Here is a 20,451-nt window from a genome sequence, read left to right on the forward strand (position 1 = left end):
CGGGAACAGGAGGCTGGGGTGAGCACCGGAATGAGGGGGGACTGTCGCCTTTCCATCCCAGCGTGCCCCATTACACTCGCTCAGGACCTCCCCCCTTTGCAGAGCTCAGGGCAAACGCCAGGGAAAAAAAGCAGGTTTAACTGATTGAAACAGATGTTGCCAACTCCTGGGCCTGAGACGGCCCATGACAAGTTTTCTGCTTAGGCAACAGAGCATTTTCAAAATTTTTTATTCAGTTGCCTAACATTTAATCAGGATTTCTGGCTTATCTTGAGAAACAGAAAGATCTGGCTGTGCCGAGCCTGCTTTCCGACAGGACAGCCTGCTGGAGCTGAGTAGCAGCTGCTGCTTCTGACAGGGCACATGCCCCCGGGCTTGGCACAGTGCCTCCCAGCCCACCTGCCTCACAAGCTACCTGCAGAGGGCTTCCCTGGTGGTGTAGTGGTTAAGAATCCGCCTGCCAATGCAGGGGACACGGGTTCGAGCCCTGGTCCGGGACGATCCCACATGCCACGGAACAACTAAGCCCGTGCGCCACAACTACTGACCCTGCGCTCTAGAGCCCGCGAGCCACAAATACTGAGCCCGTGTGCCACAACTACTGAAGCCTGCGTGCCTAGAGCCCGTGCTCCGCAACAAGAGAAGCCACCACGAGAAGCCTGCGCAATGCAATGAAGAGTAGCCCCCGTTCGCTTCAACTAGAGAAAGCCCGCGTGCAGCAACGAAGACTCAATGCAGTCAATGAATGAATGAATGAATGAATTAAAAAAAAGGCTACCTGCAGGCCTGCTGGCGGCTGGCCCAGAATGAATGCGCTCACGCTCCCCCAGCCAGCCTTATGGAGGCGAGAGGCCAGTTCTCAGTCAAGGTAGAAGGGGGCTAAGGCAGCTCTTCAGGAACGTGCGGGGAGCGAGTGGGCAGGGCCGCACACCCACCTTTGGCAGAGCCCAGGACGTCCGCGTAGCTGAAGCCGCCCACGAAGGCCATGCCTTGGAACGTGTCCAGCCTGACTGCTCCAGAGCAGAGGTCCTGCATGGTCACGTCCCACACCTGGCAGGAGGGGGAGGGCAAGTGTCAGAGGGCCCATGGCCCAAAGCCCAGCCCCGGCTCTGCCGGGCAAGCTGCTCACCTCAAACCCAGCCAAGTGGAAGGCATCGGCCATCTCCCGGTCTCCGTTACTGCCTTCTTCTCGGAAGATGGCAACGCGGGGGGCGGGGCCACCTGGGGGGAGGAGTGTCCTTGTGCCAGAGGGTTACTTCCGCACCCCAGCGCCCCAGACACCTTGTCCAGGGCAGGCCCCGCATCCAAGCCTTGGGCTCCTCCCCAAAGTGCCCAGGCAGCCAAGCCACTACACGTTTCCTCACCAGGCTCATGAGGCACGGAAGCTGTGGGGAAGGTGGGGGGCAGGCAGTAGGTGGGCCCCGTCCGCTCCCTCAGCCCTCCTTCTTCCTGGGCCACACAGTGGGGCTCTGCCTGCAGCCGATCCAGCTGGAAACTGGTCTCCTCCCAGAGGGCTCGTAGCTGCCCAACGGGCTCCTCCAGAACGACAGCCCCGTTCACTGATACCCGGACCTAGAGACGGGGGCAGATCTTTCAGGGGCTGAGAGCAAAGATGTCCACGTTGGGCCCCCTCCAAGGCTGGCAGAGGCAAACCACGACCTTCCCTCTGCAGGCCTGCCATTCCTCACTTCCTCACCGTGGCATGGGGCCCGGCGCTGCCCGTGCGGCCCAGCTCCAGGCAGTGGAGGCCAGCCTCCCGGTAACGTGTCAGTACTTGGGCCAGGTCTGGCTCTTGCACCTCCAGCACCAAGCCTGGCTCCTCAGCGAACAGTACAGGCAGCGCTGGGAGAGTAACAGAGGGGTCAAGGTGACTAGGGTATTGCCAGGGACTCAGAGGTGGAGTCAGGGGGCTATGGCTAAAGGAACAAAGGCAGGGGTCAGGGATGGGGTGAGGCCTGGGAAAGCAGGACCAAGGATGTGGCCTCAGGGTCTGCAGGAGGTTTCAGAGGTGCCACCTGACTCAGTGGTCAGAAAAGATAGCAAGGGACTCAGGGGAAAAGGAGTTGGGGACACTCTACTCTTTAATAGGACATGGGGACGGTCCACAGGATGGGGCAGGCAGCCCAGGCTGGAACCTAGACCTCAGGCTCCTCACCATTGACCCCAGGGGCAGGGACGGCCACCTCTATCCCACAATTCCCAGCAAAGGCCATCTCTAGCAGGCAGGTGATGAGACCTCCGTCACTGACATCGTGGCCTGAGCAGAGGAGGCGGTCTGGAGGAAGGAATAAAATGCTTGGCAGCCTTGGGACCCAAACCTGGCAGCCCCGCCCCCCTTCTGGGCAGTTGGGAGAAGACGGGGGCGAGAGTGTGGGCTCGCTCAGAGAACCAGAGAGAAGGGCGTCAGACCCCTCTTCGCCCCCCAGCACGTGCTCAGCTGGCCAGTGCCTGCCCCGTGTCAGCCACAGGCACCGTCTCCTCCAGGGCCTCACTCACCTTTCAGCAGCCCCTGGGTGATGCCGAAGGCGCGCACCAAGTTCTCGGGAAGGTCCAGATCGGGAGGCTGCTCGCCGAGCTGGGAGAAGCACTGGGCCAGAGCTGTGCCCCCGAGCCGATGGCGCCCAGGACTCAGAGGCACGTAGAGCAGGTGGCCTGGGGAGACAGGGGCGTGGTGAGGGGAGATGGCTGGCTCAGGAGAAGCCCTCCCGCCGTGCTCACTGAAGTTCCCAGGACGTGGTGAGGCACCCAGACCACCAGCCCCAGAAGGCACCATGCCCCAGTGCTGAACGAGGGGGCCCAGCACTCACGAAGCAGACCCCAAACAAAGGACCAGGCTGTGAATCCACAGTGCACCGAGGAGAGGGAAGAACCCGTACCTCTCCCTCCGGGACACTTGAGGTCTGGGGTCACAGTGGCTGTAATGTCTGGACAGACAGCATAGGCTGAGATGACCAGCGACCCTGCAGAGCAAGGAGTGGAGAGTGAGGCGCAGCCCGACCCACAGACCCGCCCCTCGCCCTCGGGCGCCCAGAGCTCACCAGGAGCCCGCACGGTCTCAGCGCCAACCCGGGCAGCCATGCTGAGGGAGTCCTTGCCACCATCCACTGCCACACCCAGGGCCGCCATCACGGCTGCCACAGCCCCACAGGCGTCGGCCAGAGCCGCACCCTCCCCCGGGAGCTTGGCCGCCCACATCCAGTTCCCGCTGCATTTCACGTCCTGGGAAGCGGCAGAGACTCGCGTTAGGGAGGGAGGGCGGTGTGGAGAGGCTGCGGGCAGAGGGGTGAGCAGGCGGTGGTCGCATCTGCGTCCCAGAGGCCGGGGGCTCCAGGACAGAAGCTGCAGGGGACTCACCCGGAGGTCGGTGACCAGAGCAAACACCAGGTTGGTGAGGGCTTCAGCCACAGCCAGTCGGGCAGCAACCTTGGGGTCTAGCAGGCTCTTGACGGGCTGCTCTCCCAGGGCTGTGGCAGCCCCTACGAGCTCCTGGTGACTCAGTGCCACCACCGCCACATCTGCCAGAGGGGTCTGCAGGGGTCCCACACACTGCTGCTGTGCCACCAGGCCACCCACGGAGCGGTCCACCTGCGGAACCAGGTGGAGTTAGCAAGAGGCCAAGGGACAGGGACAAGGGGGTGGAAGGAGGCCTGGCTCACCCTGGACACAACAAGGCTCAGGGTGGACAGCAGGGGCTTAGGCCATCGGGGTAGCTGCCCTGCCCCTGCCACGTCCCCCTCGGGCCCGGTGGGCTCCCACAGCCATCCCCTGGGCTGGGCGAGCAGAGGGAAGGGCGCAGAGGGCTGAGAGGGCGGAGCAAGGGTGCGGGGCAGACCTTGCTGGTGAGGTAGCGCTTGCTGGCCACCGCAGGCAGCCTGAGGACCCATGCCAGGGCCTGGCGCACGCTCAGCCCTGGGGGCAAGGCCAGGGGCCGCAGCACGGGGAGACTCCTCTGGAGGATGAACTCCTGCAACACAGGTGGCAACAGTGGTGTGAGCGCCTGGGGAGGTGCTGGGCACACAGGTGACAAAGCACATGTAGGGCAGATGATGGTCTGAAGGGCTGGACCAGAGAAGGAGAAACCTCCCGCCCCCCACATACCTTCCGGGGCATCTTGCCCAGCACCCAGTCCAGATCCAGGTCCACAGGCGTCGGGGGAGGTGTTGGGGGGGCATCCCCCTGGCCATCTCTTCCCATAGGACACTCCCGATCGTCCACCAGCACTATCTGTAGACCACAGGGACACCGCCCAGAGAGAACGAGACTGTGACCACCAGCAGGGAATAAACACTTCTGGAAAGCCGGGCAGAGGTGCTCTGTCCACCCCACTTGGCTTCTCCTGTTGAGCCCCCCGGCCCCACGCTGGTCCCCACGGCGCCCATGCTCTCGTCTCTTTCCTGAGACACCCTCCCTCCTGGGCAAGCCCACGCACAGCATCTGTTACCGACTGCCTGAGCCAACTCACCCTCCCGTCTCCCGTGATGGTGCCCACAAAGCAAACTGGGCAGCGTTCCCGGGCACTGACACGACTCAGGAAGTCCCGGTCGGGGGGCCTCAGCAGAAGTGCATTTGACTCCTGGTACTCAGCCCCCCAGATTTCCAGGGCGTTCAGGGTCGGGTCCCCGAGCTGCACATCCATGGGGGAGGACGAAAGGGAAGGGTCAGCGGGTGCTCCCAGTCTCATGTTCTTGCTGGGAGTGGGGGACAGATGGGTGGGGCCGGCTGGGACTGACAGGGGCAGGGAGACAATCAGACTTCAGGGAGGAGACCCACCTGGAAGCGGCTGGTATAAATGACGGCTCCAGCTGGGTCACTCAGCTCCTTCAGGACGTTGCCTGGTGAGAGGGTTTCCGGGAGAGGCTCTCATCTGGCCCTGGTCAGTACCGGGCAAACAAAAGGCCGTTCCCAGCCTCCAAAGGAGCCCCTAATTCTGTGCATCCCTGTTTGAACCGCTACTGCACCCTCTCCAGCAACTAACCCTGAGTCCGTCCAGAACGTGTAGTGGGTGCAGAGTGGGGCCCAGAGCTAGCTGGTTGGTTGCAGATCCGCGATACCTCTCCCCAAACTGAACCTGGCAGGAGACCAGGTAGGCCTGGTCCTCCGTCCCAACCCCTCCTCTCACCATTGCCACCGGCACCCTGGTCATGAAGGCTGCAGATGGGGTTTCCTCTGGGGGCCTCCACGCAAGCCCGGATCACACGGTTCATCTTCTGTTCCATCTCCGGGTCTCCCCGCTGCACAGCCCCGAAGTCCAGGTCGCTGGCGTTGTCTCCCTGCACCTGGGAGGACAGATGGCACATCTCAGCTCAGGGGGGCTGGGAGCTCACACCCCACCTATGCATGGGGCCCAGAGATGTCATGGAGTTGGCACCTGAGCTATTTGCACTTGCCTGCACGGACGAAGCAGCTCCGCCCCCGACTCCAATCCTGTAGACAGGACCCCCAACCTTCACAACATCCATGCCTGCGAGGAAGGAGGGCAGAATCAGAACACCCGGGAAGTGACCAGACGTGTGAGAACGAAGCAGTGTGAGGATAAAGGGAAGCTGGTATTAGAGGAGAGCAATCAAAATTCTTTGATTGGGTAAATACACTTTGAGGAATTTACCCTCCAGATTTATTCGCACAGGTACAAATCACCTACATACAAAATTAAATACTGCAGCATTATTTGTATTACCAAAGACAAGAAATAATCTAAATGCTAACAACAGAGAACTGGTTAAATAAATTATGGTATAAGCCATATAATGAAAAACTAAGCCACCGAAACAGAGAATTTTTTTTTTTGGCTATGCCGCGCGGCTTGCAGGATCTTAGTTCCCCAGCCAGAGATTGAATCCAAGCCCTCAGCAGTGAAAGGTGCAGAAGTATGCCTACCCACTTAGAACAGCATCAACAAGAATAAAATACTTAAGACTTACACACTGAAAATTATGAAATATCTTAGGAGGCCTAAATAAATTGAAAGAGATCTCATGCTTATAGATCGGAAGACTTCATATTGTTACAATGGCAATACTCCCCAAAGCGAACTGCAGAGTCAACACAATCAGCCACCTTTTTCAAAGAAACTGACCGGCTGATCCTAAAATTTATATGGAAATTCAAGGGACCTAGAACAAAGCCAAAACAATCTTGAAAAAGAAGAACAAAATTGAAGGACTCATACTTTCTGCTTTTAAACGTACTGCAAAGCTACAGTAATCAAGACAGTGTGTTACTAGCAGAAGGAGACAGGTAGATAGATAGGTCATTGGAATAGAACTGTGAGTCCATAAATGAGCCCAAACATTTATAGCCAACTGATTTTTGGCAAGAGTCCCAAGACAATTCAATGGGGGTAAGAACAGTTTTTTTCAAAAAGGATTTTGTTAGAACAACTGGATATCCACATGTGAAAGAAGGAAGTTGGATCCCTACTTCATACCATATACAAAAAATTCAAAATGTATCAGAGACCTAAACGTGAAAGCTAAAAGCTATAAAAGTATTACCAGAGAATATATGAGTCACTCTTGGTGACCTTGGCTTAGGCAGTGGTTTCTTAGTCGTGACACTATAAGCCAGAAGCCACAAAGAAAAAATATACAGATAAATTATACTTTACCAAAATCAAAAACATTTGTGCTTCAGGGGACACCATGAAGAAAGTAAAAAGACAACTCACAGAATGGAAGAAAATATCTGCAAATCATTTACCTATCAGGTAAGGGGCTAGTACCCAGAATATGCAAAGAACTCTAACTTAAACTCCAAAAAAAAAAAAGAAAAACCAACTTAAAATTGGCCAAGGACATGAATAGATATTTCTCCAAGGAAGGTATACAGATAGCCAAGAAACAGGAAAAGATGCTTAACATCCTGAGTCATTAGGGAAATGCAAACCCAAACCACCATAAGATACTACTTCACATCCACTATGATGGCTATAATCAGAGAGACAGATAAGAGTTGGCAAGGATCTGGAGAAATCGGAACCTTCACACACTGCTGAGGGGAATGTAAAATGGTGCAGCTGCTTCAAAGACTAAGTACAGTTATCAAGTGACCTAGCAAGTCCACTCCTAGTTACCTACCCAAAAGAATTCAGAACATAAGTACATAGGAAAACTTGTACACAAATGTTTATAGCAGGGCTTCCCTGGTGGCTCAGTGGTTAAGAATCCGCCTGCCAATGCAGGAGCCCTGGTCCGGGAAGATCCCACATGCCTCGGAGCAACCAAGCCCGTGCACCGCAACTACTGAGCCTGGGCTCTAGAGCCAGCGAGCCACAACTACTGAAGCCCATGCGCTTAGAGCCCGTGCTCCGCAACAAGAGAAGCCACTGCGATGAGAAGCCCACGCACCACAACGAAGAGTAGCCCCCGCTCGCCACAACTAGAGAAACCCCGTGCACAGCAACGAAGACCCAGTGCAGGCAAAAATAAATAAATAAATAAATTTTAAAAATGTTTATAGCAGCATGGTTCATAATAGCCGAAAAGCAGAAACAACCCAAATGTCTACCAGCCGATTAATGGAGAGACAAAATGATATAGCAACACGATGGAATATTATTCAGCCATAAAAAGGAACGAAGTACTGATACATACTATAACATGGATGAACATTTAAGACATCACGCAAAGTGAAAGAAGCCAAACACAACATTTATAACAGGGAAATTCATCGAGACAGAAAGTAGATTATTGGTTTCCAGAGGCCGAGGAAGGGGGCATGGGGAGTGACTGCTCATGGGTGCAGAGTTTCTTTCTGGGATGATGAAAATGTTCTGGAATTAGTGGTGATTGATGCACAACTTTGTGAATATACTAAAACCACTGACTTGTACACTTTACAAGGGTAAACTTTATGTTATATGAATTACATCTTAATAAAATGGTTATTAAAAAAATGGGTGGGGAATTCCCTGGCGGTCCAGTGGTTAGGACTCAGCGCTCTCACTGCTGGGGCCCCGGGTTCGATCCCTGGTCAGGGAACTAAAATCCCATAAGCTGCGCAGCGAGGCCAAAAAGAAAAAAAAGGTGTGCACACATGCTATTTGTTTAAACAAGGGGGGGCAAATATACACATGGGTCTGTTTATGTATGCAGGAAAAACCTCTGGTAGGGTACAAAAGTAACCAATTAACATTGGTTATCTCTAGGGAGGGAAACCGGGTGGCTGAAGGTCAGGGGAAGGAGAGTTTCCACTGTATAACCTTTCTTTGCATTTTAAATTCTGAGCCATGTGACAGGTCACCCATTCAATAAATGGTACCTGGCCTTTATCTTGATTCCACCACAGGTCCTAGCATGGTGCCCGGCACCCGATGGGCGCTCAGTAAATGTCGACCGATTGAACTGAGCTTGCAGATAAAAACAGGCCCTGAATAAACACTGGCTGCCTTGACTTAGCAGGGTGGGCCTCTGCCATGCAGAAGTCAACCCAGGAAGAAACAGGCCACACAGACTGAGCCTGCCCCACTGGCATAAAGCCCTGCCCTGCCTTGAAAGCCTGTACTGGGGAGAGGAGACATGAGCTGGGAGATAAAAAACAAACCACTGAAGTTCCTGTAAATTCCACTCCTGCGGCTGCCACGTGCTGGGGAGAAAGCTGGCTGGACCTGGTAGACAGGTGGCGGGCTCTTACCTGGCTCTGGGGGCTCCTTGCTCACATGCTCAGCTTCCATGCACCCAATGCCTCCACTAAACATGATGGGCTTGATCCACTCGCGCCGCTGGCCATCTGGGAGCTGGAGGCCCAAGGAACGGGCAAAGCCTGGAGCGTGGACGGCACAGGGACAGGGGACAGGGTCTAGTCGGCCAGGCTCCTCAGCGCTCGCTGGGTCACACACCTCACCCCACCCCGCCTCTGGGACTGTTATCCCCCACGCCCCCACAAGCCTCACCAGCCAGAACTGGTTCTCCAAACTTGTTGCCGTAGTCAGAAGCCCCATTACTGGCCTCGATGGCAATCTCCAGGGGTCGGGCAAAGTTCCCAGGATACTGGAAGCTTGGATCCTCCCAGGGCATACTGTAACCTGGGCAGGAAGGAGAAAGATGGGTGGACTGTGAAGACGGAAGATGGAGGAGTCACGGCCCTTCAGGAAGAGTCTGACTCTTGGGACCAGAGTTCTTAACACTTTCCAAGAAACTGGACTTTGGGACTTCCCTGGCTGTCCAGTGGTTAAGACTTCCCCTTCCAGTTCGGGGGGTGGGGGTGGGGGACGGAGGGTGCGGGTTCGATCCCTGGTCAGGGAGCTAGGATCCCGCGTGCCTCGCAGTCAGAAAACCAAAGCATAAAAGCAGAAGCAATAAACAAATTCAACAGAGACTTTAAAAATAGTCCACATCAAAACAAAACAAAACAAAACAATTGGATTTTGGGGGGCAGTTGAGGGCCGTAAGTCCAACCCAGTACCACAATTGTTTTTGGCTAAGTAGATACTGGTTTATAAAGAAAATTGTGGTTCTGCAAAGCCAGATCTGGGTCTTCCTTGGCCTACTGTCCTCACAACCATGGTTGGCGAAAGGCCAGCTATTCTAGAGCCCTCCCTCCCAAGAAAAGGTACCCATGATGACCCTTTGACCTGAGAGATAAGTGTCCAGTGCCTGCCAGGACAAGGGGTCTGGAAGGGGAGATGGGTAGAGAGGAAAGAGACGGGACCTGGGATGTGCAGGTTTCCAAAGCAATAGCCAGCAGTGCCAGCCACCACGTGGGCCCCGCGGCCTGTGCACTGGACATCTCGGATCCGGCCCCCTGTGCCAGTGGTCGCACCGCTGAAGGGGGCTACTCCTGTGCAGAGAGACGGAGGGTATGGGTACTGAAAAGGCAAACTCCACCTCTGACCACCCCACTGAAAATAAGGACATGCAGCCAACCTGCTGGTCCCCAGGTGGGCCTGGGGCCTTTGCCCTACCCTATACTCTGACCCTGCCTATCCCTCCTGGGGACTCATCTCACCCGTGGGGAAGTTGTGGGTCTCTGCCGTGAAGACGACATGTCTCAGCCCCTGACGTTGCCGGAAGCAGCTTGGCCGTGAGGGGTCCTCGGGACGCAGGAATTGGACTTCCTTCCCCTGGATTGCACTGTGGACACATCGTTCTGAGTCTCACTTCCTTCCTGGCATCTGCACTTACCCCACCAGAGCCTGGGGCCTCCCATTCCCTGGGTCTGAGGTCACCCCAGCTGAGGGCACAGCCCACCTGCTGTTGTCACAGAACTTGAGGACATTGTTGGGGTGCGAGGATGCCTGGGTGTTCATGATGGACTCAAACAGTGAGTGTGCCAGCTCCTGCCCATCCACGTGGAGTCGGCCCTTGAAGAACCAGTGTCGGCTGTGCTCACTGCAGGGGGTGACGTGGGGAGGGAAAGGCAGGGTGGAAACATGGGTCATTTCTCAGGCCTTGCCATGTCTTCTCATCAGCATAAACGGCAGAGTTACGGCCACAGGTCAAAATAGATTCCAGAAGTCATAAGCTTCCAACAGTCTGTCATTGTGGATGGTCCAGATCCAGCGTGAAGATAAAACCAAGATGTGAATGCAGACTACGGGATGAATGGGGAACCCAGGTACTCAGACAGACTCAGGGAGGCCCCTAGGCCAAGAGAGAGCCATGCAGAGTCCCTGCGGTCTTCCCTTCCAACCTCCATGGGCTCAGACATCAGAATGTCCCCATTCCTCCCCACCTATTGGACTGAGCCAAGTCGAAGGCCTCCACAGTGCTGGGGTTCCGCTGCAGCTCCTGGAAGCGCTTGGTGTAGAAATCCAGGTCCCAGGAGTCTAGGGCCAGACCTAGGAGACAACCACCAGAAGAGCTGACTGTGGGACTCAGCACCCCTACTAGCCTGGCCTGGGCCTTCCTCCAGGGACCCCTGCGCACCTAGCTCCTGGTTGGCTTTCTCCAGGGCAGACCGGCCCTCGGCCAGTATGTCAATTGGGCCGCCAAGGGGTGCTGGGGTGCACCCCAGGGAGAAGCTCTGGATGGGACAGGGGAAGTGCTGCTCCGTCATCCGGTCATGCAGGGTAGCCAGGGCGACGGCCTCTAGCTCAGCCGAAGGCGGGTGGGCAAACTAGGGGTGGAGACACACACAGAAGGCGAGGGGTGCAGGGTTGAAGAATGGACAAGATGGTCCACCCTCGTCCTCCAAACCACACAGGACCAGCCCACTGCTAGCCTCTCTGGCATCTTTGTTCAGATTAGAAAAAGACGCTCCTTCCAGGCATGAGTCCCTGTCAGCACGCACAGATTAGTAAGGGAGCACAGGCTGGGTTTCTGTCCTATTCACTCCTTGACCAGGTGGCCTCAGGCAGTGAACAACCTGCAAACAGGGCAGGCGTCAACGCAGGAACTCCTCTCCCTGCTTCCCAGCGTTTCCTTAGAGTTTAGGACCCAAAATCTCTTCCGCTTCCTCCTCCTGATGCCCACCTGACTGCCTACGAGCTCACCGAGAGCAGGTAGCGCCGGGTCGGCTCCACGCGGTCCACGGCCCCCAGCCCCGCAGCCTGGCACACTGACACGATGTTGCTGGATGTTGGCGTGGAGAAGTTCAGCCTGTGGATTGGTTAGGACCAGATGGTTAGAGCCCCAGCTGAGAAGGTGGATCCTGCCCACTGCTGTCCGGGCAATCTCCCACCTCTACTTACCACCCCCCCGCACCTGCCCACACCGCTGGCCTCCAGCCTCAGACCTGGGCACCAAGAAACCTGCTTTCAAAGGTCATTCAAATCAAACCGTAACTGTTCTGTAGCAACAAAATGCTTCAATTTCAACTTCTCAGGATACAACGTGTCATATTTCCAGAACATGCCTGGCAGCTGGCTCAGTCTTCAAAGGTATCTTCCCACATGGGGAAAGCATGTGCCCAGCTTTCTAGGCGGGGAGTAGGATGAAGGGAAAACTAGTCTCCCAAGGACCACAAGAGGAGGAAGAGGAATGAAAGTGGAAGGGGTGGCAGTGTGTCTGGAAAGGCTGACGGGCTCTGGACCGTGGAACGAGCTACCCGAGGCTGAGACACGTGCCTGGGCCCGACCTCCAGCAGCAGGTCAGTGGGGCCGGGAAGGAGCCAGGACTCCTGAGCGACATCGTCCAGTAACAAGGGGCAGCCAAACAGCCACGTCAGCTTCTTCATCTCCTCGGCGCTCGGGGAGGACTCAGCTGCAGGGAGACAGGGCAAGGACACCTTGAGACACTGCCCCTGGCACTTGGCACCTCTCCCGAAGAATCCAGTAAGTGGCCCAACCTGTCCAGTTCACATTGTAGCACAGCTCGGTCTTGACACCCTGCAGCTCTGGCAGTTCCCCTTGCAGCTTCCTTTGAGTATATTCAGAGGCTGCCCTCTCGTGGCCAGAGGGACGGACATAGAAGTGAAGGACTGAGGACATCTCTGTAGGTGTCCTTTGCTGGCGAGATGAGTTAGAAAAAATAACATTCACTAGAGCCTATCTGTTGAACTGATTTCAAGTTTCAAGGACAGCTGAGGCTGTGGAAGCATTAGGGATGTGGTGGGGGAAAGCAGTGGGGGCACTGAGGCATAAATGTATCCAGACATTTCCCGTCCAGTGTGGTCAAGGCCACAGGACTGTGGGTACCAACCTAGCACTTTAGGAGTGGGAAAGCCTTCCTAAGGGAAATGGCATCTAAGCGTGAACCTGAAGGATGAGCTGGATGGGGCTGGCCAGTGAAGTCAAATGATAGTTCCTCTACTTCACTGTTTCAAAATATTATCTCCCTGCTCAAGGTAAATCCAAAGCCTTTAGCCTGACAGTCAAAGGCTCTCCACATCTATTCCCCAACTACTTTTCAACTTCTGATCCCACTGCTTCTCGATAGGACCCTGGCTTTACTCACTAAACCCTGCCTAGCCTCCTCGCCATTCCTTTGCCCCATCCTAGAATGCCTATGCCTATCCCTATCCTGTCCAAAGCTTTCCCATTTGTCAAAGTGAGTACAGGTCTCACCAACTCTGGGAGGCCTCCATCACTGCGCCAGTGCTCAGGGCCACCTCCCTCCTAGCAGAGCTGAGGGCTTCTGATCTGCACCATTCATTCAGCTCTGATCTCTCTCTCTCTCTCTCCCTCCCTCCCTCCCTCTCCTTCTCTCCCCCCCAACCCCGCCCTCTCTCTCTCTCTCTCTCTCTCTCTCTCTCTCTCTCTCTCTCACACACACACACACACACACACACACACACACACACACACACACACACACACACGTCTCCCAGGTGTACACGCCCTCTTCCCAAGGAAGTGGGAGGAAAGGAAGCTCATTGCCTCGCTTCTTCACTTGGACAACTCATAGGCATCTCAAATCTAACTTACTCAAGGCTGACTTTGACTATTCTGTCAAGGTCACCAAAGACTGCAACGTTGCCAATCTAGAGGTCACTTAACTTCTTACCTTATTTGACCTCTCAGCAGCATTTGACTTATTCATTCTCTACTTCCTGAAACACCCTCCTCTCTTGGCTTCTCGACACCGCTCTCCTGATATTCCTCTCCCTTCTGGTTGCTCCTTCTCGGTCACCTGTGCTGGCTCCGACTCTTCTGCTCCACCTCTAAATGGTGGGTGCCCAAGACTGTGCCCTTTCTTCTCTTCCCTCTAAATGTTCTTCCTAAGAGACTTCATCCGGACCTGTGGCTTTAAATACAATCTATGAGACTGAACCAATGAAACTGCCAGCATTCAACCATTTTTGACTCAAAATGGCCATTTCACATGATTCGAGTTACTATCTGCCAACATTCCATAACTTTATCCAACTCTGACTCTCCCTGAAACTCCAAACTAGTACATTCAAATGCTTAGGTGACACTGCCATATAGATGTCTCATAAACACAGATAGCCTGTTCTGGCCAAAACAGAAATTTTGATTTATCGTTTCTCCAGACCTGTGGTTTCCCCCCATTTTCCCCATCTCGGTTAACACCACCATCATCCAATCTGTTGCTCAAGTCAAAAACACAGGAGTCGATCTTAATTTTTCTTTCCCTGAGCCCTCTCTATACCCAATCTGCCAGCGAATCCATTTCCAAACATATCCCAAATCTGTCCACGTCCTTTCCTCTTTGCTACCGTCACTCCAGTTCAAGTCAGTACCAGGACTCACTTGGACTAATGCACCAGTAGCCCTCCTGACCAGGACCCCTGATCCTACCGCTGCCCCAAACCACAATCCACTCGCCACAAGTTAGCATAAATGAGATCATGGCTTCTCATCACACACGGTATAACATTCCAACTCAGTACCCTGCTTTATGTTGTCTGGCCATTGCCTACCTCTCCAACCCTATCTCACACCACTCTCCTTCTCGCCTACAGTGCACCAATCACACTGGCTTCTTTTCTATTACTGTTTTCTAACTTGCCAAGCTCAGTTCCGAAAGGCATTTTTCTCACCCTGCTATTTGCATGGCTAGCTTTCTTGTTATTTAAATTTCAGGTAAAATTCACCTCCTTGAAAAGGCGTTCCTTGACCAACTGCTCTGAAGTAGCCATTATGAGATGGTCTTATATTAATCTCCTATATGGTATTTATCACTATCTGACATTTTATTTTTAGCTCTGCCTTCCCCACTAGAGCAAAATCTCGATGAGGGCACGAACTGTAGCTATTTTACCTCCATCGGATTACCAAGGCTTAGAACAATATCTGGGGCTTAAAAACCAAAAAATCTCAAACTTGTAGACTGACAAGTTCCAGGCCAGGTCTCATTTCAGCAACCAATGTTCCTGCCAGATCGTGATTCCTCCCATTCTCAGCGCCCCCACCCAATGCTTATGACCCCTTTATTTTATTTTATTTTTTTCCTTTTGCCGCACTTCGTGGCTTGTGGGATCCTAGTTCCCGGACCAGGGATTGAACCCGGCCCTCGGTAGTGAGAGCGCTGAGTCCTAACCACTAGACTGCCAGGGAATTCCCCTTATGACCCTTTTTAAAGTTAGGCGCCTCAGTTGTCCTCCATACCATAATTCCTTCACAGGAATTATCACAACCCGAAATCATTTTGTTTATTATACCAGTTGATTTTCGTCTATCATTCCCAGTGAAACAATATCTCCAAGAGCACAAAGACAGGATTGTCTACATCAGGGCTGTCTCCCCAAAGACCAGCATGGTACTTGACATAAAACAGGCTGTCAACGGATTTTTTCTTGGTTGAATGAATGGTCATACAGGGGATGAGTTTACGTGGGGTCTCCCCTGCCAGGCGTCCAACAAACGCGAATGGACACCTGCACTAACGCGGTCACCCAGGCGCCCGCTGGGCGCAGCTCGGCCTGGTGGGGATCCTGCACCGGCTTGGATCAGGCTTTGGGTGGGTGGCTACGGGGTGAAACATATAGGGGTATCCGGGTTTGCGCGCGGTAACCATACGCACGTGGCAGCCGTTCTCGCAGTCCCTGAGCTCCTGGAATCCTGGCGCGCCCACTTGCGTCATCCGCGTGCGCCGCAGGAAGAGGCGAAGCATGAGAACGCCCCCGCCCCCTCCTGCCCGCCGGGGTCTTTTAACTTTTGTGAAAATACAGTCAGATCCGTGCAGCCAGCTTGAGCTCTGACGGAGAGAGCACCTTACCTGTCCAGGACTCGGTTTACCCTCCCCCTACTCCCTTGGCTTTCTTTCACTTTTATCTTTTCTGAATGAATTCATTTATTTAATTCTTAGCAGGGTGGGAGGCATATATATATATATATATTTTTTTTTTTTTTTTTTTTGCAGGGGGCAGGGCGCACCCTGATCGCTATGTGGAACCTCCCCGACCAGGGATCGAACCCATGACCCTTGCATTGGAAGCACTAAGGCTTAACCACTGGACCACCAGGGAAGTTGGGGAGGGATATGTTTTTAACTTCTGTATTCTGGCTAGTTACAGTGACAATAATAATGATTGGAAGAATTTATTGAGCACCCATTAAGGTACTTTACATGATCTCGCCCATCCTCACAAAAACCCTGTTTTACAGATGTGGAAGCTGAGGCTCATTGCCATGCTCTCGTTCCTTAGTTTTGTAACTCAAACACTTAGCAGCTTTGTACTGTTTTTTGGCACATTTTTTTAAACTCTCATACTATATACATATACGATTGTGATAGGGACAGAGTTAAGGGACAAATTAGGTAATTAAATAGTTAATCCCACTAGGGGATTGCAAGTAAAGAAAAAAGTATGGGAGACCCCTGTAAGTTAATGATCACTCAAGAAAACAGGTTTGCTTAACCACAAAACCAAGCAGGCCTGCTTAGCAACAAACCATGCAACAGAAGCATGAGACATGCCCCCCAAAAATAAAACCCTGGTGGCATGAGACCCACATCCTGCCCAGTGAGCTCAGTAAGTTAATGACCCCTAGGACATGCTCTCTGCGCACATAAAAAACAATAATTTATGGAAAGATGACATATCAAAGTAAAAGACCCTCATTGTACTGAGACCTGAAATAATTTTTCCATAGTGCCATGACAGTCATGGCTTGACCATGTAGGGACAAGAAAAGTGACTTCCAGATTCATCAGTTTGTCCCTGATCCTTCTCCTGACTTGGGTCCTATATCTCCCGCTGCCCCCTGAACAAGTGTAGCTTATTCAAAATCACTGGATCTGAGACAGCTCCCAATCCTCCATACTTACCCCACTCTTTGACAGACTCTGTGGCCCTCTCATTTGATCCTGCATGCTGCCACCAGATTAAGCTGCTAACCTGACATTTAAATCACACCAACGAGGGTGCTGGTGGATCCAGTTCAACTTACAGTCTGATCACTGTAGCCTAAACTCAACTCTCCCTCCTATGAACTAGCAGAGGTAAATCCCAGGATATAGGGCACACTTTAATGGACTTGGTAAACTAGAGCTAATCAATGAATTTGGTATAGTAGCAGGATACAAAATAAATGCACAGAAATCTCTTGCATTCATATACACTAATGATGAAAAATCTGAAAGAGAAATTAAGGAAACACTCCCATTTACCACTGCACAAAAAGAATAAAATACCTAGGAATAAACCTACCTAGGGGGCTTCCCTGGTGGTGCGGTGGTTAAGAATCTGCCTGCCAATGCAGGAGCCCTGGTCCGGGAGGATCCCACATGCTGCGGAGCAACTAGGCCCGTGTGCCACAACTGCTTAGCCTGCGCTGTAGAGCCCATGAGCCACAACTACTGAGCCCACGTGCCACAACTACTAAAGCCCGTGCCCATGCTCTGCAACAAGAGAGGCCACCGCAATGAGAAGCCCGTGCACTGCAACGAAGAGCAGCCCCCGCTCGCTGCAACTAGAGAAAGCGCACGGGCAGCAACGAAGACCCAACGCAGCCAAAAATAAATAAATAAATAAATCTATTTAAAAAACAACAACAACAAAAAAAACCTACATAGGGAGACAAAAGACCTGTATGCAGAAAACTATAAGACAATGATGAAAGAAATTAAAGATGATACAAACAGATGGAGAGATATACCATGTTCTTGGATTGGAAGAATCAATATTGTGAAAATGACTATACTACTCAAAGCACTCTACAGATTCAATGCAATCCCTATCAAATTACCAATGACATTTTTTACAGAACTAGAACAAAAAATCTTAAAATTTGTATGGAGACACAAAAGACCCTGAATAGCCAAAGCAGTCTTGAGGGAAAAACCAGAGCTGGAGGAAACAGACTCCCTGACTTCAGACTATACTACAAAGCTACAGTAATCAAGAAAATATGGTAGTGGCACAAAAACAGAAATATAGATCAATGGAACAGGATAGAAAGCCCAGAGATAAACCCACCCACCTATGGTCAACTAATCTATGACAAAGGAGGCAAGGATATACAATGGAGAAAAGACAGTCTCTTCAATAAGTGGTGCTGGGAAAACTGGACAGCTACATGTAAAAGAATGAAATTAGAACACTCCCTAACACCATACACAAAAATAAACTCAAAATGGATTCGAGACCTAAATGTAAGACCGGGCACTATAAAACTCTTAGAGGAAAACATAGAAAGAACACTCTTTGACATAAATCACAGCAAGATATTTTTTGATCCACCTCCTAGAGTAATGGAAATAAAAACAAAAGTAAACAAATGGGACCTAATGAAACTTAAAGGCCTTTACAAAGCAAAGGAAACTACAAAGACGAAAAGACAACCCTCAGAATGGGAGAAAATATTTGCAAACGAATCAACGGACAAAGGATTAATCTCCAAAATATATAAACAGTTCATGCAGCTCAATATTAAAAAAACAAACAACCCCATCCAAAAATGGGCAGAAGACCTAAACAGACATTTCTCCAAAGAAGACATATGAATGGCCAAGAAGCACATGAAAAGCTGCTCAACATCACTAATTATTAGAGAACTGCAAATCGAAACTACAATGAGGTATCACCTCACACCAGTTAGAATGGGCATCATCAGAAAATCTACAAACAACAAATGCTGGAGAGGGTGTGGAGAAAAGGGAACCCTCTTGCACTGTTGGTGGGAATGTTAATTGATACAGCCACTATGGAGAACAGTATGAAGGTTCCTTAAAAAACTAAAAATAGAATTACCATATGACCCAGCAATCCCACTACTGGGCATATACCCAGAGAAAACCATAATTCAAAAAGACACATGCACCCCAATGTTCACTGCAGCACTATTTACAATAGCCAGGACATGGAAGCAACCTAAATGCCCATTGACAGACAAATGGATAAAGAAGATGTGGTACATATATACAATGGAATACTACTCAGCCATAAAAAGGAACGAAATTGAGTCATTTGTAGAAACGTGGATAGATCTAGAGACTGTCATACAGAGTGAAGTAAGTCAGAAAGAGGAAAACAAATATCGTATATTAAAGCATATATATGGAACCTAGAAAAATGGTACAGATGAACTGGTTTGCAGGGCAGAAATTGAGACACGATGTGGATAAAAAACGTACGGACACCAAGGGGGGAAAGTGGCGGGGGCGGGTGGTGGTGGTGGTGTGATGAATTGGGAGATTGGGATTGACATATATACACTAATATGTATAAAATGGATAACGAATAAGAACCTGCTGTTTTAAAAAGTAAATAAAATTCAAACAAAACAAAACAAAAAACGGTGGCGGGGGGGGGGGCTCTTCCAGAGTTAAGAAATATTGAATGCAAAAGGAATGATTAGGTTTGGGATTTTGACTAGGCTCTGACTGGTGTTCTAATTAGGGAGCCAGTGTGGCTGGAGGGGAGTAGGAGAGAGGTTTCAGCTTCTCTGGGGGAATCTCTCATTGCTGTTGTTTTGGTGAAAAGGGAAGGAACACATCTCTGATGTAATAATGGGAAATAACTGCAAACAAAGATTTGTCTTATAAATAACTTAGCACCACAGTGCATAACTAGTTCATGCAATAAGGAATAGAGAGCTTGCATTGAATGAAGCTGAATTAGGGGATACCATAACTTGTAGAATTAAAGTCTTTATTCTCCCGTTATGACTAGAGCATTCTTATTGTCTAAAGTGTTTATACTTACTATATTATAGTCAATGTTTATTCTATCTTGCTCCAAAAACAGTTTGAAGCTCCTATAAGTGTACAATGGCGTTAAATGCCTCTCTTTTACTTTATGTCTTTAATTTCCCCTCCTTCCCTCCAGCCTCACTGACTTCTTGCATTTCTTTCCACCGCTGGGCCTTTGTGTTTGTTGTTTCACCTGTCCATTCTTTCTCTTTGATCCCCATCATATGAATCCTTCATCTCTTTCAATTCTTTAATATAAAGTCACCTTTTCAGTAAGGCCTTCTTTATACAAAAGGGACACACCACACCGCCCCCTGCATTCCATAGCACCTATTACTAACATTCTACACATTTTACCTTTTTTTACTGTCAGTCTCCATGTTCTAGAATGTAACCTCCATGGGAGCAGGGATTTTTATCTGCTTTGTTCACTGCTGTATCCCCAAAGCCTAGAACAGTGCCTGACACATTGTTGCATGAATTCTGTGCACTCCACTGCCTATTAAGACATGGATTGATTGGTTGGTTGACTAAATTAGGGAGAGCAGAGGCTTTTATTAGTAGATCCACAAAAATTTATCAAGTTCTTATTTAACAATAAGCACTGTTCTAGGCACCAAATACAAAGAATAGAATAAAGCTTCTAGGTACTCACAGTCAAGTGGGGAAAATAGTTAAACAATTACAGCAATGAGTTAAGGCCATAAAGCAAGTATGGATGATGTGCTGCATTAAGGAGGAAACACCTCTCTGCTTGGCAGAATCAGGGAGATGGAAAGATGCATAGGAATTACCAGCTAGAATGGCTGTGTTTGAGCTCCTGAGCTCCGCCACCCCACGGATACCAGACAGGATATCACTGGGGAAGAGGCTGGGGGGTGCCAGAGTCGGAGTGCCAGAGTCGGAGACAGAGGTGGCAGTGGAGCAGAGAGGTCCTGACGCTGAACGTGGAGAAGTCGGAGGTGGAGCCAGG

At 51.2% G+C, this 20,451-nt stretch overlaps 1 protein-coding gene across 14 annotated transcripts in view; it reads right to left on the reverse strand.

The window, feature by feature from the left end:
• PFAS (phosphoribosylformylglycinamidine synthase) overlaps positions 1-20,442 on the reverse strand; it is a 36,275-nt gene extending 15,833 nt beyond the window's left edge. For 5 of the 14 annotated variants that reach the window (XR_010937407.1, XR_010937406.1, XR_010937405.1 and 2 more), the window contains exons 1-26: positions 15,366-15,449; positions 12,226-12,385; positions 12,005-12,140; positions 11,432-11,537; positions 10,866-11,055; positions 10,672-10,777; positions 10,188-10,328; positions 9,946-10,070; positions 9,649-9,777; positions 8,891-9,022; positions 8,632-8,760; positions 5,388-5,461; positions 5,120-5,276; positions 4,771-4,832; positions 4,463-4,624; positions 4,099-4,224; positions 3,833-3,964; positions 3,355-3,585; positions 3,039-3,219; positions 2,877-2,960; positions 2,497-2,652; positions 2,156-2,275; positions 1,697-1,842; positions 1,365-1,572; positions 1,130-1,221; positions 936-1,050 (exon numbers count right to left, since the gene is read on the reverse strand). Coding sequence is in view for 9 of the 14 variants with exons in the window: in XM_067715384.1 (XP_067571485.1) it covers positions 936-1,050; positions 1,130-1,221; positions 1,365-1,572; positions 1,697-1,842; positions 2,156-2,275; positions 2,497-2,652; positions 2,877-2,960; positions 3,039-3,219; positions 3,355-3,585; positions 3,833-3,964; positions 4,099-4,224; positions 4,463-4,624; positions 4,771-4,832; positions 5,120-5,276; positions 5,388-5,461; positions 8,632-8,760; positions 8,891-9,022; positions 9,649-9,777; positions 9,946-10,070; positions 10,188-10,328; positions 10,672-10,777; positions 10,866-11,055; positions 11,432-11,537; positions 12,005-12,140; positions 12,226-12,385; positions 15,366-15,425 (3,460 nt within the window). In the remaining 5 variants the exon portion in view is untranslated. The other 9 variants (XR_010937408.1, XM_067715385.1, XM_067715386.1 and 6 more) reach the window with 7 other exon arrangements.
• Between the last annotated feature and the right edge of the window lie 9 nt (positions 20,443-20,451).

The sequence above is a fragment of the Pseudorca crassidens genome, chromosome 19 (assembly GCF_039906515.1).
Source record: "Pseudorca crassidens isolate mPseCra1 chromosome 19, mPseCra1.hap1, whole genome shotgun sequence".
Classification (NCBI taxonomy): domain Eukaryota; kingdom Metazoa; phylum Chordata; class Mammalia; order Artiodactyla; family Delphinidae; genus Pseudorca; species Pseudorca crassidens.